Below are 12894 nucleotides of genomic sequence, written 5' to 3' on the forward strand. Positions count from 1 at the left end.
CTGTCTACAGGAAAGCTGCCCATACGGATCCTTACATAAAACCGGATTCCCACCACCATCCATCCCAGAAGAATTCCCTCATCAAGACTCTACACCATAGAGCCCAATGCATCTCCGACCAGGAACACATTGCCAGTGAACTCAAGCACGTACACCGAGCTCTCAAGGCTAATAGTTACTCTGACTATACAATCGGCAAAGCCATCACTCGACCCATCAAGAAGGATCCTCTTGAGGAGCCATTCAAAACCATCACCTTACCCTACATTGCAGGAGTCACAAAAAATATCTCCAAAATCCTGAATAAACATAAGATCCAGGTCCAATTCAACACAGTACATAAAATCCGTGAGCTGGTCCCGTCTGTAAAATATGTGATTGAATACATACAGTACCCTGGCATCTACAAACTAAGTTGCCTCTGTGGTAGCAGTTACATTGTAGAAACCAAACGACATGTCTCAGACCGCATCTGTGAACACAAAGCAGACCTAAAACACGGTAGAACCAACACCTCAGCCGTGGCAGACCACTGTTATAATTCAGTGGGCTCACATGACATTGACTTCTTCAAGACGGAGGTTCTCTGCAAACCATCCGGCTACCATGAGAGATTCGTTCATGAGGCTATCCACATATACAAACAGAGACAATATCAACCGAGAAGATGGATTATGGCTTAGCAATCATTGGAAGGATGTGATAAACCATTTCGGGTCTTGATTGATTGTGTTCACGCTTACGGTGACTTTCAGACCGCATTCCATTCTCCTTCTCTCCCCCCTCCTCCGTTCTGAGCATTGATGGACTCGTCCATCTCAACAACCGCTAGTCGCTGTCTGTGCTGCTAACGTTAAGAAAAAAATGCAACTTAAAAAAAAAGAAAATTACTGTGGTTTTCACACCTAATGATGATTGCTTGTGTTGCAATCGAAACGTCGTGAGAATTGTATTTTTTTATTATTAATAATTTATTATTTCCCTTCTACGTGACTTTACCGAAAGAACCAAGAATATAACAGCCATATGTTGACAATAGCAGTACAGGAACAGTAAAAATAACGCGGTATAAACAATACAATTTAATTTGCAGTAAGATCATTTCCATTGTGGAATGAAATACAAATCAACAGTAATTAGTTTCACCTCATCAGACGCTGCAAGGGATCCGCATGCAGGGGCCGTGTCGAAGCGCAGGAGAGAGGCGATGCTGCCCACGCATGAGGCCACCGCTAGTGGAGTCCAGACGCGGGTTGCCCCCTCTGGGACACGGCAGGGGGTGCCGAGGCTCAGCACGCACCACATGGAGTTCGTGCGGCAGAGAAACTCGGGGGCGACCGCCCAAGAAACAAACTCTCCCTGGCGGTGCTCGTTTCCCCATAGCGCCGGCAGGAGGCAGCCGGGCCTGTGGTAGCGGCCACGCCGGTGGGCGGAGTGGTCCTCACCCAGAGGGAAGCACGGAAGGGAAACCCGGCCCCGGACTCAGTGAGGCCGCGGCACAAGCCAATCCACGCACCGCGTGGCCGTGATTGGTGACGTCGTGGTGAGGAGGGCGCTGGACTCGCTATCCGCGGGTCGCCGGTTTGATTCTATCTCCCAGCGCGGCAGCTGAAATAGCAGGCAAGCTTCTTAAACCCCTGCCTCTGTCCCCCCGGCAGTAGATTGCTCACTGCAGTGAGTTGATGAGGAGGCCGCGTATGGTGGGGTAAAGTGTGGGTACTCGCACATCTTTCAAGATGTTTGGGCAGTGTGGAAGAGTAGACCAAATACCCTCTAGAGGGGCTCTCTATAGCTTCATCTACAAGAGACCCTTCTGCCAGTAGTGGCGTGAGCGGGCACTTGCAGGGCTGCACCTCTACTTAGTACTTGTGTACAAGACCCTCGTGTAGGTGAGTGTTGTGTACAGGGGGTGTACTTGTGTGCCAACGTGCAGATGAATGAAGCAAATACTTGGAAAGTTGTAGGATTTGACATTTCCAAACACACAACGTGGTTCATGATATAGCACATTTCATCTCTGCCTGCTCAAACATAAAACAGCTTTCAGAATATCCAATCCTGTTGAATGGTATTGAAGTCCAGGTGTAATGTGGATGCTCGTCTCATTCACAGTTGTGGCTGGCTTATCCAGTCCCATGTCAGTATAACAAGATCTGTCGTAGTGAGACAAGACACTGAGCCTGGAGGAACTTGCTTGGGAACTTGGGAGGAACCTGAGAAGTGGCTTCTATGTTGAGTGACTGTTCTCTTCCCTCACGGTGAGCTGATAACCAGGCTGGTGAATCCTCACTGAGCCCTCAGCCACACGGCCTAGAGCCCGGCGTGCGATCGTTTCTGAAACACGAGGTGCAAATGCCTCGGTCAGGACGGCCGAGCGGAGCGCCTCCCTCATGCCGCTCCTCTTCCCTCTCTTCCCTCTTCCAGTCCCTCTCCTCGTCTCTCTCCTCGTCCCTCTTCTAGTCCCTCTCCTAGTCCCTCTCCTCTCTCCTCGTTCCTCTTCTCGTCCCTCTCCTACATCTCCTAGTCCCTCTCTTCTCTTTTCTCCTCGTCCCTCTTCTCCCTCTCCTCGTCCCTCTCCTCCTCCCTCTCCTCATCCCTCTCCTCGTCCCTCTCCTCGTCCCTATCCTCCTCCCTGTCCTCGTTTCTCTCCTTGTCCCTCTCATCGTCCCTCTCCCCGTGCCTCTCCTTGTCCCTCTCCTCGTCCCTTTCCTCGTCCCTCTCCTTGTTCTTTTCCTCGTCCCTCTCCTCGTTTCTCTCGTCCCCCTCCTCGTCCCTCTCCTCGTCCCTCTCCTCGTCTCTCTCCTCGTCCCTCTCTTTGTCCCTCTCCTGCCTCTCCTCGTCCCTCTTCTCGTCCCTCTCCTCGTCTCTCTCCTCGTCCCTCTCTTTGTCCCTCTCGTTCTGCCTCTCGTCCCCCTCCTCGTCCCTCTCCTCGTCCCTCTCCTCGTCTCTCTCCTCGTCCCTCTCTTTGTCCCTCTCCTTCTGCCTCTCCTCGTCCCCCTCCTCGTCCCTCTCCTCGTCCCTCTCCTCGTCTCTCTCCTCGTCCCTCTCTTTGTCCCTCTCCTTCTGCCTCTCCTTGTCCCTCTCCTCCTCCCTCTTCTCGTACCTATCCTCGTCCTTCTCCTTGTGACTCTCCTCGTGCCTCTACTCGTCCCTCTTCTCGTCCCTCTCCTTGTCTCTCTCCTCGTGCATTTTCTCATCCGTGGCGCTGGAGCTGTGGCCAGCAGGGAGAGCGCTAGGCCCAGCGAACGCCCCATCACTCGCCACTCGGCCTCTAAAGGGTTTCCAGATAACAAACTCACCGCCTCTTCACCAATGTTTTTTTCAATAATTTTGAACAAACTACGTAAATTAAATTAAACGTTGGTCTAATTATTGGTATTGTGTACAGCCCCTTGTGTCTGTAAACGATGGAGTTCAGATAATTTTCAATCGTTGACACTAACTGTGGTGAAATCAGTGAATTCAAAAGTTGCCAAACCTCGGTGGTAACGGCACTCGACGCCGAGCGGATCTGCCGGATGGCGCGAGGAGCAGCGGAGCTGCAGGGGCCGAGCGAGGCAAGGGCATCCTCCTCTGCTTGACGGAGGAGGAGGCTGGGCCAGGGGAGCACTGCAGGGCTCCTCATGACGGTGCCACCACGTGGGGAACGTCCTCCTCACCGGCCACGTCACCAGCGGTGACCGAGAGGCCGGTCGGGAGAGGTCTCTGTGAGAAGTTCTTTCACATTTCAGTGTTGACCACAATTTTGTATCATCTTTTAAATAATCAATTACATTTTTATAGTCACTGTATTTGGCAACTGCAGCCGTCTTAGATCCTGCAGTGCCGGTGCTACCTCTCTTGCCGTGGAACAGGAATCACTCCTCTAGTGAAGTGGCAACGCATGAGCAGCAGGGCACGGGGTGGCCTCTCTCGGTTGGTGCCGTGTGGTCAGGACCCGGAAAAAGCCTAAGTCAAGAAAATGAAAATCTTGACTTAAAGCTTTCGTGCAGGAATTCATATTGTTGGGTCTTTCGGTAAAGTCACATAGATAGGTTCAAAGAAAATAACACAACATTTCAAAAACTACAACGTTTTGATCGCAACACAAGCGGTCATCTTCAGGGAATTAACTTCCACAAGGCAAAATGTTTATAAGGGTTTGAAATGGGCGTAGCCCAAATGTCAGCAGCCAACCCGATGGTGGTTGGTTTTCCACCAATCAAAGGGCTGCCAGGTGAAAATTTGCATGTTAAAGAGAGATTAGCATGTTCATGGAAGATCACAGCGCTGCAACCAAGGGGTCGGCATGCAAAGTGGCTGTGAAAGCGCAAGTTTGAAATGGGCGTAAAGCACAACTAACATCGGAAGGGGGTAGGATGGGAACATCATAGCGAATTATGACTTGAACTGGTTGATAACGTCCTTCCAATGACCTTCCAATGATTGCTCAGTTTGTACCCATCTTCTCGGTTGAAATTGTGTCTGTGTCTATATATATATGGATGTCTACATCTGATTGTAAACATGTAGATAACATGATAGCATCTTCAGCTGCTTCAATGTCCAAGTTCAACCTCCTTTCTAAGAAGAAGCCAGATCCACACATCAAAAAGTTAGACGTTGACAAGATTGTTATTCAGAGTAACAGTCCAATTTCAGACAGCCTAAAATCGGTTCTAGCCAAAGGGTTGAATTTCGCAGTCACTCCTAAACACATCCCAGTTGATGATATCATTGCCCAGGTCGACGTAGCCCTTAAGGGTTTGGGACACATTACTGCAGACGTGGCGAGATCGGAACTTGCTGCAATCCTCAAAAACGCTAAGACACCCATTAGCAACATCAGTAAAGATGAGCGCTTTGAGCTTTCTCAATGAAAAAAGAGAGATGACATCGTCATCCTCTCAGCTGACAAGGGCAATGCCACTGTCATCATGGACAAAACCACATACAATAACACAATTCAGGATCTACTTAATGATGTTAGCTATACCAAAATTCAAAGAGATCCCACCAAACCGCCTCGTTACGAAAACTAACAATATTATCACTGATTCGACATCTTTGATCGAACCAACCAAGCGGGTTTCCTTAAAACTTTCTGCTGCTAAACCACCCAGATTGTATGGCTTACCAAAAACTATAATGAAGGGACACCCCTTCGTCCTATCTTCTCCACCATTTACTCACCCACCTACAAACTGCCAGATTTCTGTCTGAGACCTAACAACCATTCACTGGTAAGACCACCTCAGCTGTACTCAACTCAGCTCACATGGTATCATTAATTAAGGACATCTCACTATCTCCAGGTGATTTGCTCGTTAGTTTCGATGTGGTCTCTTTGTTTACCAAAATTCCTGTGTTTGACACCATTGCAATCATTGAAGATTTGGTCCAACAAGGACTGAATGCTGATGCCCTGGTGAGATACTGCCTCACCAACACTTACTTCACCTGAAATGGAACATTCTCCAAACAAGTTGAAGGTACCCCAATGGATTCTCCGTTATCTCCAGTTTTAGCCAATGTTTTCATGGAAAATTTTAAGACATGCCATCCAGGCATCCACTCTATGTCCGTCCTTGTGGAAGAGGTACGTAGCTGACACGTTCGTCATCTGGCCACATGGCTGACCACCTCTGAACCAATTCCTCAACCACATCAATTCCATACACCCAGCCATCAAATTCACCATGGAGGTGGAAAAGGATGGCAAGTTAGCATTATTGAATCTTTTAATCGAAAAGAGACCATATGGATCAATGGGACACTGTCTACAGGAAAGCCACCCATACGGATGCCTACCTAAAACCTGACTCCCACCACCATCCATCCCAGAAAATTCCCTCATCATCGTCATCACCTAGCCAGTGAACTGTAACACGTACACCAAGCTCTCAAGATGAATGGATATTCAGACTACACAATACGTAAAGCTACAGTATCACCCAAAATAACTATCTGAGGACCCAATCAAAACCATCACCTTGCCGTACATAGCAGGGGTCACTAAAAAGATTTCCAAAATCATGAGCAAACACAAGATCCAGGTTCGATTTAACACTGCATAAAATTTGTGATCTGATCCCATCTGTGAAGGATGTGATCCCTGACATGCAATACCCCGGCGTCTAAAAACTAAGCTGTGTCGGTGGCAGTAGTTACATTGGGGAAACCAAGAGACATGTCTCGGACCGTGTTCGTGAGCATAAGGCAGATCTGAAACACGGTAGGACCAATTCCTCGGCCGTGGCTGATCATTGTTTTAATGCGGTGGGCTAACACAAAATGTATTTCTCAAAGACGAAGGTACTTTGCAAGCCCACTGGCTATCAACACACATTCGTTCATGAAGCTATCCATATATATAGACACATACACAATTTCATCCAACAAGATGGGTACAAACTGAGTTATTATTAGAAGGACGTTATCAACCAGTTGAAGTCATAATTGGCTATGATGTTCCCATCCTACCATCTTCCGATGTTAGTTGTGCTTCACGCCCATGTCAAGCTTGCGATTTCACAATAACTTCGTGCGCCGACCCCTTGGTTGCGGTGCTGCAATCTTCCATTAACATGCTAATCTCTCTTTAACATGCGAATTTTCACCTGGCAGCCCTTTGATTGGTGGAAAACCAACCACCGTCGGGTTGGCTGTCCACAACTTACATTATTATTGGCTGCTGACATTTGGGCTATGCCGATTTCAAACCCTTATAAACAGTTTGCCTTGGAAGCTAATTCCTCTTTTCCTGAAGACGACCGCTTGTGTTGCGATTAAAACGTCGTAGTTTTTTTTGTATTTTAAATGTATTTTAAATAAATCCAGGAAGATACCCCACCCATAGCCGATTAATATTTTTTCCCAGTTAATTTTTTCTACATCTGCAATCATTTCTGTTTTGTAAAATTCGTTGATGAATCGTGTTCTAAGCAACTTTTAGGGTGAGTTATGATGCTTAGCGAATCCATTACAGACCTCCAGTGAACGCTCATATTCATACCTAACATTCCCACAGAGACCGCGTGTGTAGAGGCTGTGATTAGCAACACAGATGTCGGAATCCTGCAGCGCTGTACTAGGGCAATGTCCAGCTGTGCAGCAGCGTCGCGTCTCTCGAGACGCAACGTATCCGGCACCGCCTGGCAGCGTAGCATGGTCCTGCCCCGCTCACCACACCGCACTCTCTCCGACGCAGGCGGCGGTACCGCTCGCGTTCTCTGCGTCGAGTGAAGCTCCCGGCCGTAGGAACCGGCGAAAGTCCACGCACGGTGGCTGGGCAGCCCCGGCAGGGTCCTCTGGGAGTGGCGGGGAGAGCGCCGTGTGGCTGCGAGGGCAGCTGGGTCACAGCAACAGTGAGCAGCTCCTCTCATGGGGATTGCTGCAGCCGCACGGCAGCGCACTCAGTGGCCACAGCTTGCAGCCACACACAGCACATGTGGTGCATACGGAGCACAGCAGCACACACAGCACAGGTGGTGTGGCACGCACAGCAGCCATGGGGTGGGCTCACTCTCCATGCAGTGCCCCCACCCACGGGGCCCCTCCCTCACCGTGGAGCCGTGTGGAATGGGGCCACTCGGTGAGTGACCTCACCGGTTTGTGTGGAGGTGGCAGGGTGGCTCAGAGGGGGTGCCTCGTGGTTAGCGCTGCGCCACGAACCCGGCGACCCGAATTCGATTCCAGCTCACGACCAACACCAGTGACGATTATCTGAACTGATCCTGGGCCTCGCCTAGGTCAACTCAGCCTCAAATGACTTTCTGGTACGATATGGAAACAGAGCCACGAGGAAGAGACGGGCGTGGTGCTGGACACCAACCCCCTCGTGTGGATGCTGCTCGCTAACAGCCCTTGCCCAAACAGTCAGTTAAGGCTATACAGGGGATCTTTATCTTTTTGGATGGCTCAGAGGTCAGAGCTCCTCGCTGGCCTCGCTGCATTGTGCAGCGTGCTGTATCACCACACCTGCACGGTACAGCTGTTCTGTATCACTACGCCTGCACAGTGCAGTGTGCTGTATGACTGCACCAGAGTCAGAAGATGACTCATTCCTGCTTTGCCCCCAGACGATGCAGCCGGGAGCCGAGCTGGATGAAGATGCACTACAGGAAATCCTCCCCGAGGTGAGGTGGCTCCCAGGGTTCCCTCGGCTCCAGCGTGGCACCACGCACGGCGCTCGGGGGTGCCGCATGGCGCGCGGTGCACGGGGGGCGACGCGACGAGCGCGATGCCCGGCCTGCGTTCGTAGAGCAACGTGACACCGCGCTCGCTGCACATGCTGCGCTCCACAGCGTCCACGCTGCGCTCCGAACACGGCAGCCGTGCGTCGTTACACCTGGACGCGGTCAGTGGGATCCCATGCTCCTTATATTTGTAGTTGGTATCAATTGACGAATCAACTTCTGATGAGGCAAGACGATATTTATTGTTCTTCTTAAAAATCCCTAACACAAAGGGTATATCGGTCCTCTTACCCGATACCTGGGGAGGTATGGCCTCCGGACTATACAGGCCCTATCACTGGGTACCCCGTTACCCTTCGTCCTCCAGCTGGGGCCCTAGGGGAGGCTATCTGACCCGACCGTACCCTGTCCGTGGGTCCTGGTCTCACTGAGCTCCGGCCTTGGAAGGGCAACGGAGCTTCGGGTCTAGGGTCTTATCCTTCAGGGACCTATTCTCCCCTGACCACTGGCCTGAGCTCCGACCCTGAGAAGGACATCGGTGCTTGGGGTCCAGGGTCCTATCTTCAGCCCAGGTCTTCGTTCTTCAGCTTGCAGATGACTGAGCCAGACCTCTGAGAGGTCCGGCTTATATACTGGTTCGTTGCTTGCTCCGCCCTAGCCATGCCTCCCTTCTAGAATTTTCTGGAAGATGACATCACCCTCCGGCTTTCCCCTCCTGGGGCCCCAGGGAATGTGTCCCAGGATCCGTTTGCTGGGGTTTTTCGTTGGCCCATTTTGGGCCATGGACATTAACCTTGGCGTGATAGTGCTTTGATGATAAGGGGAAGCTCCCAGCCCACAGAGTAGTGAGTGACGATTACCCCTACATATTGATAAACAGTCGTGGAGCTAAACATCGACAAATAATATAATAATAAAACATTATTGGAGCTGTATTGTGGGAGGAGAGGGCAATGCAGAAGTATTATCGTGCTATAAATATTCTCATGTCTATTCTCCTTACTTTCCTGAACCCACAATGACCAGTGTGGTGAAGTATGGTCAAATTACCCCCCCCCCAACCTGCACGGCGTGGGGAAGCCCTCATACAGCAGTGGATTGACGACACGGCCTACACACGTCCATGTACACACTGCCATCTACAATTCTCAGATGACGAATTTGCTTTATTACAACAAAACCCGACCGTGATACAACACGCCGAGACATTCCAATAACGGGGTACAAAAAATCGGCAGTAATCCATTGTGACGTGACTGAACCACACGACAGGGGGAGGGAGGAAGGGGAAGAGGCCCCCTGCCCCAGCCAAGTAGGAAGCTCGCATTAAGGCGGAAAAGCCAGGGATAGGGTGGATTGGAGAGGGGGAACAACTAACCCCCTAATAAACAAGTTGACCCACACGCGGCTGGTGGGTTTACCAAGCGGCCTTTCACCACTCCTCATTCCACTGCCGCTTGACCGCCGAGGGTCTCTGCCCCTCTTTTTTTGTCCCGACCTCCCCGCCCCTCCTCATCCGCCCCACTCATTGTAGACCAGTGGTTCTTAACCTTGTTGGAGGTACCGAACCCCACCAGTTTCATATGCTCATTCACCGAACCCCTCTTTAGTGAAAAATAAAATGTGATTTTTTTCAAATTCAAGACGTAGATATGTTTTTTACTGGTACACAAAATGAACCGTGCATGAACATTACCTTGTTCAAAGAATAAAACCAACACAATGCATAAACTCACAACAAATTACATACCTGGAAATCAATGTGACTTCTGCTGTTGCCTTTGAGAGATCAGTTCAGATATGCGTGGCTTCACCTTGGCAAGTGCCACTCTCATGTCATTTTCACAGCAAAGTCTGTTCCTTTTCTTCGTTTTTATGTCCAGCATCCTCGAAAAGGATTGCTCACAAAGATATGTTGTAACAAATGGTATAAAAAAATCCAGGGCTTTCTTAGCAATAACTGGATACTTGTTCATTTGTCGACACCAAAACGTTGAGAGCGTTGTTGTTCTGAAGAGTTGCTGTTGAACCTGGCTCTGCTGAATTTCAATGATTTCGTCGAGGAATTCATCATTGACATCTGCTGTTTCAACAGCAAACGTGAACGGCTGTCTCACCCATGCTGGATATGACTCTCTTGTAGGGAAATATCCGTCGAGAGACTTTGCAAGCTCATCTAAGTGCGTGGCAATTGTTTGCTTCAGTTCCGTGGATACAGAAATATCTCCGATTCCAGACACATCTTCGATCTTACTTGCACAGTCGTCCAGAAGCGGGAAGTTTGCGAAGTTATTGTTCTCTGTTCGTCGTTTCCATAACGGTAGCTTTTTTTGAAAAGCCTTCAGGTGTTCTTCCGCTTCCATGATATTGACTCCACCACCCTGCATCTGCTGATTGAGATGATTGAGAGCTGCGAATATATCAGCCATGTACGCTAAAATGAGAATGAACTCAGGATTTTTGAAGCAATCTGCATGGCAGTGTTGGTGCTCTTGCAAAAACAGGGCTAATTCCACACGCATGGCAAAAACACGATTCAGCACCTGTCCCCGGGATAACCACCGAATATTAGAATGGAGCAGAAGTACCTCAAATTCAGAGCCCATTTCTTTACACAGCTCACTGAAGATGCGGTGCCTCAGAGCACTTTTTCGCACATAGTTCACACATTCCACCACAGTTTTTAATACTTCTGCCATTTTTGGAGGTAAGGTTTTTGTTGCCAACGCATGCCTGTGCAGAATACAATGCGTCACAATGATGTGTGGTGCATCGGCCTTTACTAGCGCACCAAAACCAGACTTTCTTCCCAGCATGACTGGAGCTCCGTCCGTACAAACTGCAGAAACCATATCCCATGAAAGATTGTTGTCTCTGAAGAAGTCATCCACAAGCTTCTTCACATCGGCTGCCTTCGTTGTTGTTGTAAGAGGCTTACAAAATAAAAACTCTTCTTTTATCATGTCGTCTTTCACATAGCGTACAAAAACAGCAAGCTGGCTTAGATCAGAAACGTCTGTGGTTTCGTCGAGTTGAAGGCTGAATTTTGCCAGGCTTGAAATCAGATCCGCGACTACTTGAGCCAAGATGTCTTTACTCATGTCTTCTATTCTGTCACTGACGGTGTCATTTGAAAGGGGAATTTGGGATAATTTACCTTCGGCCGCTGTTCCGAGTATAGGATTCGCCATCTTTAATGCAGCTGGTTTCACAAGTGTTTCACCAATGGTGTGTGGCTTGCCCTGCTTTGCGATCAGGTAAGCAACTTCGTACGATGCTGTCAGGATCGGTTTGTTAACAGGTACAAATCCAAGAGCAGGCAGAGTGGCCCTTTCATCGAATCTGGCTCTCTTCACCCTGAATTCAGCAAGTGTTGTGTTCTTGTATTCCCCGTCTCCATGCAGCTTCAAGAAGTGTTCCTTTAGTTTTGCCGGTGCAAGACTAGAGTTGCTCAACTTGGGGTTGCAATTCATGCAGATAGGACGCTCACTCCCATCACGTTCCGTGATACATGAGAATCCATGTTGTACATATTCGTCCGACCACTTTCTTCTTTTGCCCGACATAGTTAGTATGGATAAAATATTAAAGAAATCACACGACGTACGACAACAACAGTCACACGTTGACTACTGAGTACGCACTAAATTCCCCGCAGCGCTGATTGGCCAAGCAGTGTAGCATGATCATCTGCAGCCAGTGATGGCCAAGCGGGCCGTGTGTGTCATCACAAATTTACACAATAATTCAAGTGTGTCCGGACCTCCGTGGCGGGGGCTCTGCCGAACCCCTGAGATCGACTCACCGAACCCCTGGGGTTCGATCGAACCCAGGTTAAGAACCACTGTTGTAGACTATGTAGAAATGGAGACCACGTGACTTCGAGCTCCTACTCCCTCCCTTTAATCTTGTGGCTCAAGTGCTCCATGCCCGCCTGTGTCAGGTGGGTGTTGTGTGTTGTATACAGCCTTTTTTCCATCATTAATATCAATAAAATATTTGCCAATATATGTATATATTTTTTTCGAAATAGTGAATGAAAACAACACGTAAGCCAAAAAGACGCCTTGTTCTCCCGCAGCAGAGAGCTGAGATAAGCACCCGAAGGCCAGGCAATTATCACAGGCTGTGTCCAAGGGAGAGAAACTTAAATAAACAACATGAGAAGGTCGTGAAAAGGGCCGGTTAATTGAAATTAAAATAATGAAGCAAACAGAGTGCAGCACAGCAAGCTGCAGGGTGATGTAAGCGCGGAGCCTAGGGTCACCGAGAGTTCGCGTTGGCCTAAACATAATTAAGTCAAAAAGCTCATCCATTTATCCTGCATTGCTTTTAAAGTAACGTGAAAGTTCGAAATTCAACAACAGGAGTAGGCTAACATTGCCGATCCTCACGCTCGCTCCAATTGGAGACCAGGCTACGAAGTACATCAGTGAACCATTGCCCATTTGTTGGTTCAAGACTGTTAATTAATCTTTAGTGGTTTCTGCACAACCTGACCGATGCATATGACAATCAGAATTTTCCTAAGTCAAAACGGATTCTCTAACCTCCGGACATAAGCAAATACGAATGCAGTGTTCATTTAAGGTTAGAGAGGGAAAAACACGTAAGCCAAAGAGCCTGAGCCAAAACAAACCAAGGGCGTGGAAAGAGAGGCAACACTGAATGCAGCGTGTGAAACTGACCTCGGCACGCTAGAGATAAGAGTGGAAAG

General features: G+C 49.0%; 1 protein-coding gene across 2 annotated transcripts in view; it reads left to right on the forward strand.

The window, feature by feature from the left end:
* Positions 1-12894, forward strand: part of LOC116940914 (uncharacterized) — a 260064-nt gene that overhangs the window by 110284 nt on the left and 136886 nt on the right. For both annotated transcript variants that reach the window (XM_076056432.1, XM_076056365.1), the window contains exon 9: positions 8061-8117. In XM_076056432.1, the coding sequence (XP_075912547.1) occupies positions 8061-8117 (57 nt within the window). The remainder of the gene's footprint in view (positions 1-8060; positions 8118-12894) is intronic.

This window comes from Petromyzon marinus, chromosome 1 (assembly GCF_048934315.1).
Source record: "Petromyzon marinus isolate PM22_M1 ecotype Great Lakes invasive population chromosome 1, UKy_Petmar_22M1.pri1.0, whole genome shotgun sequence".
Lineage (NCBI taxonomy): Eukaryota > Metazoa > Chordata > Hyperoartia > Petromyzontiformes > Petromyzontidae > Petromyzon > Petromyzon marinus.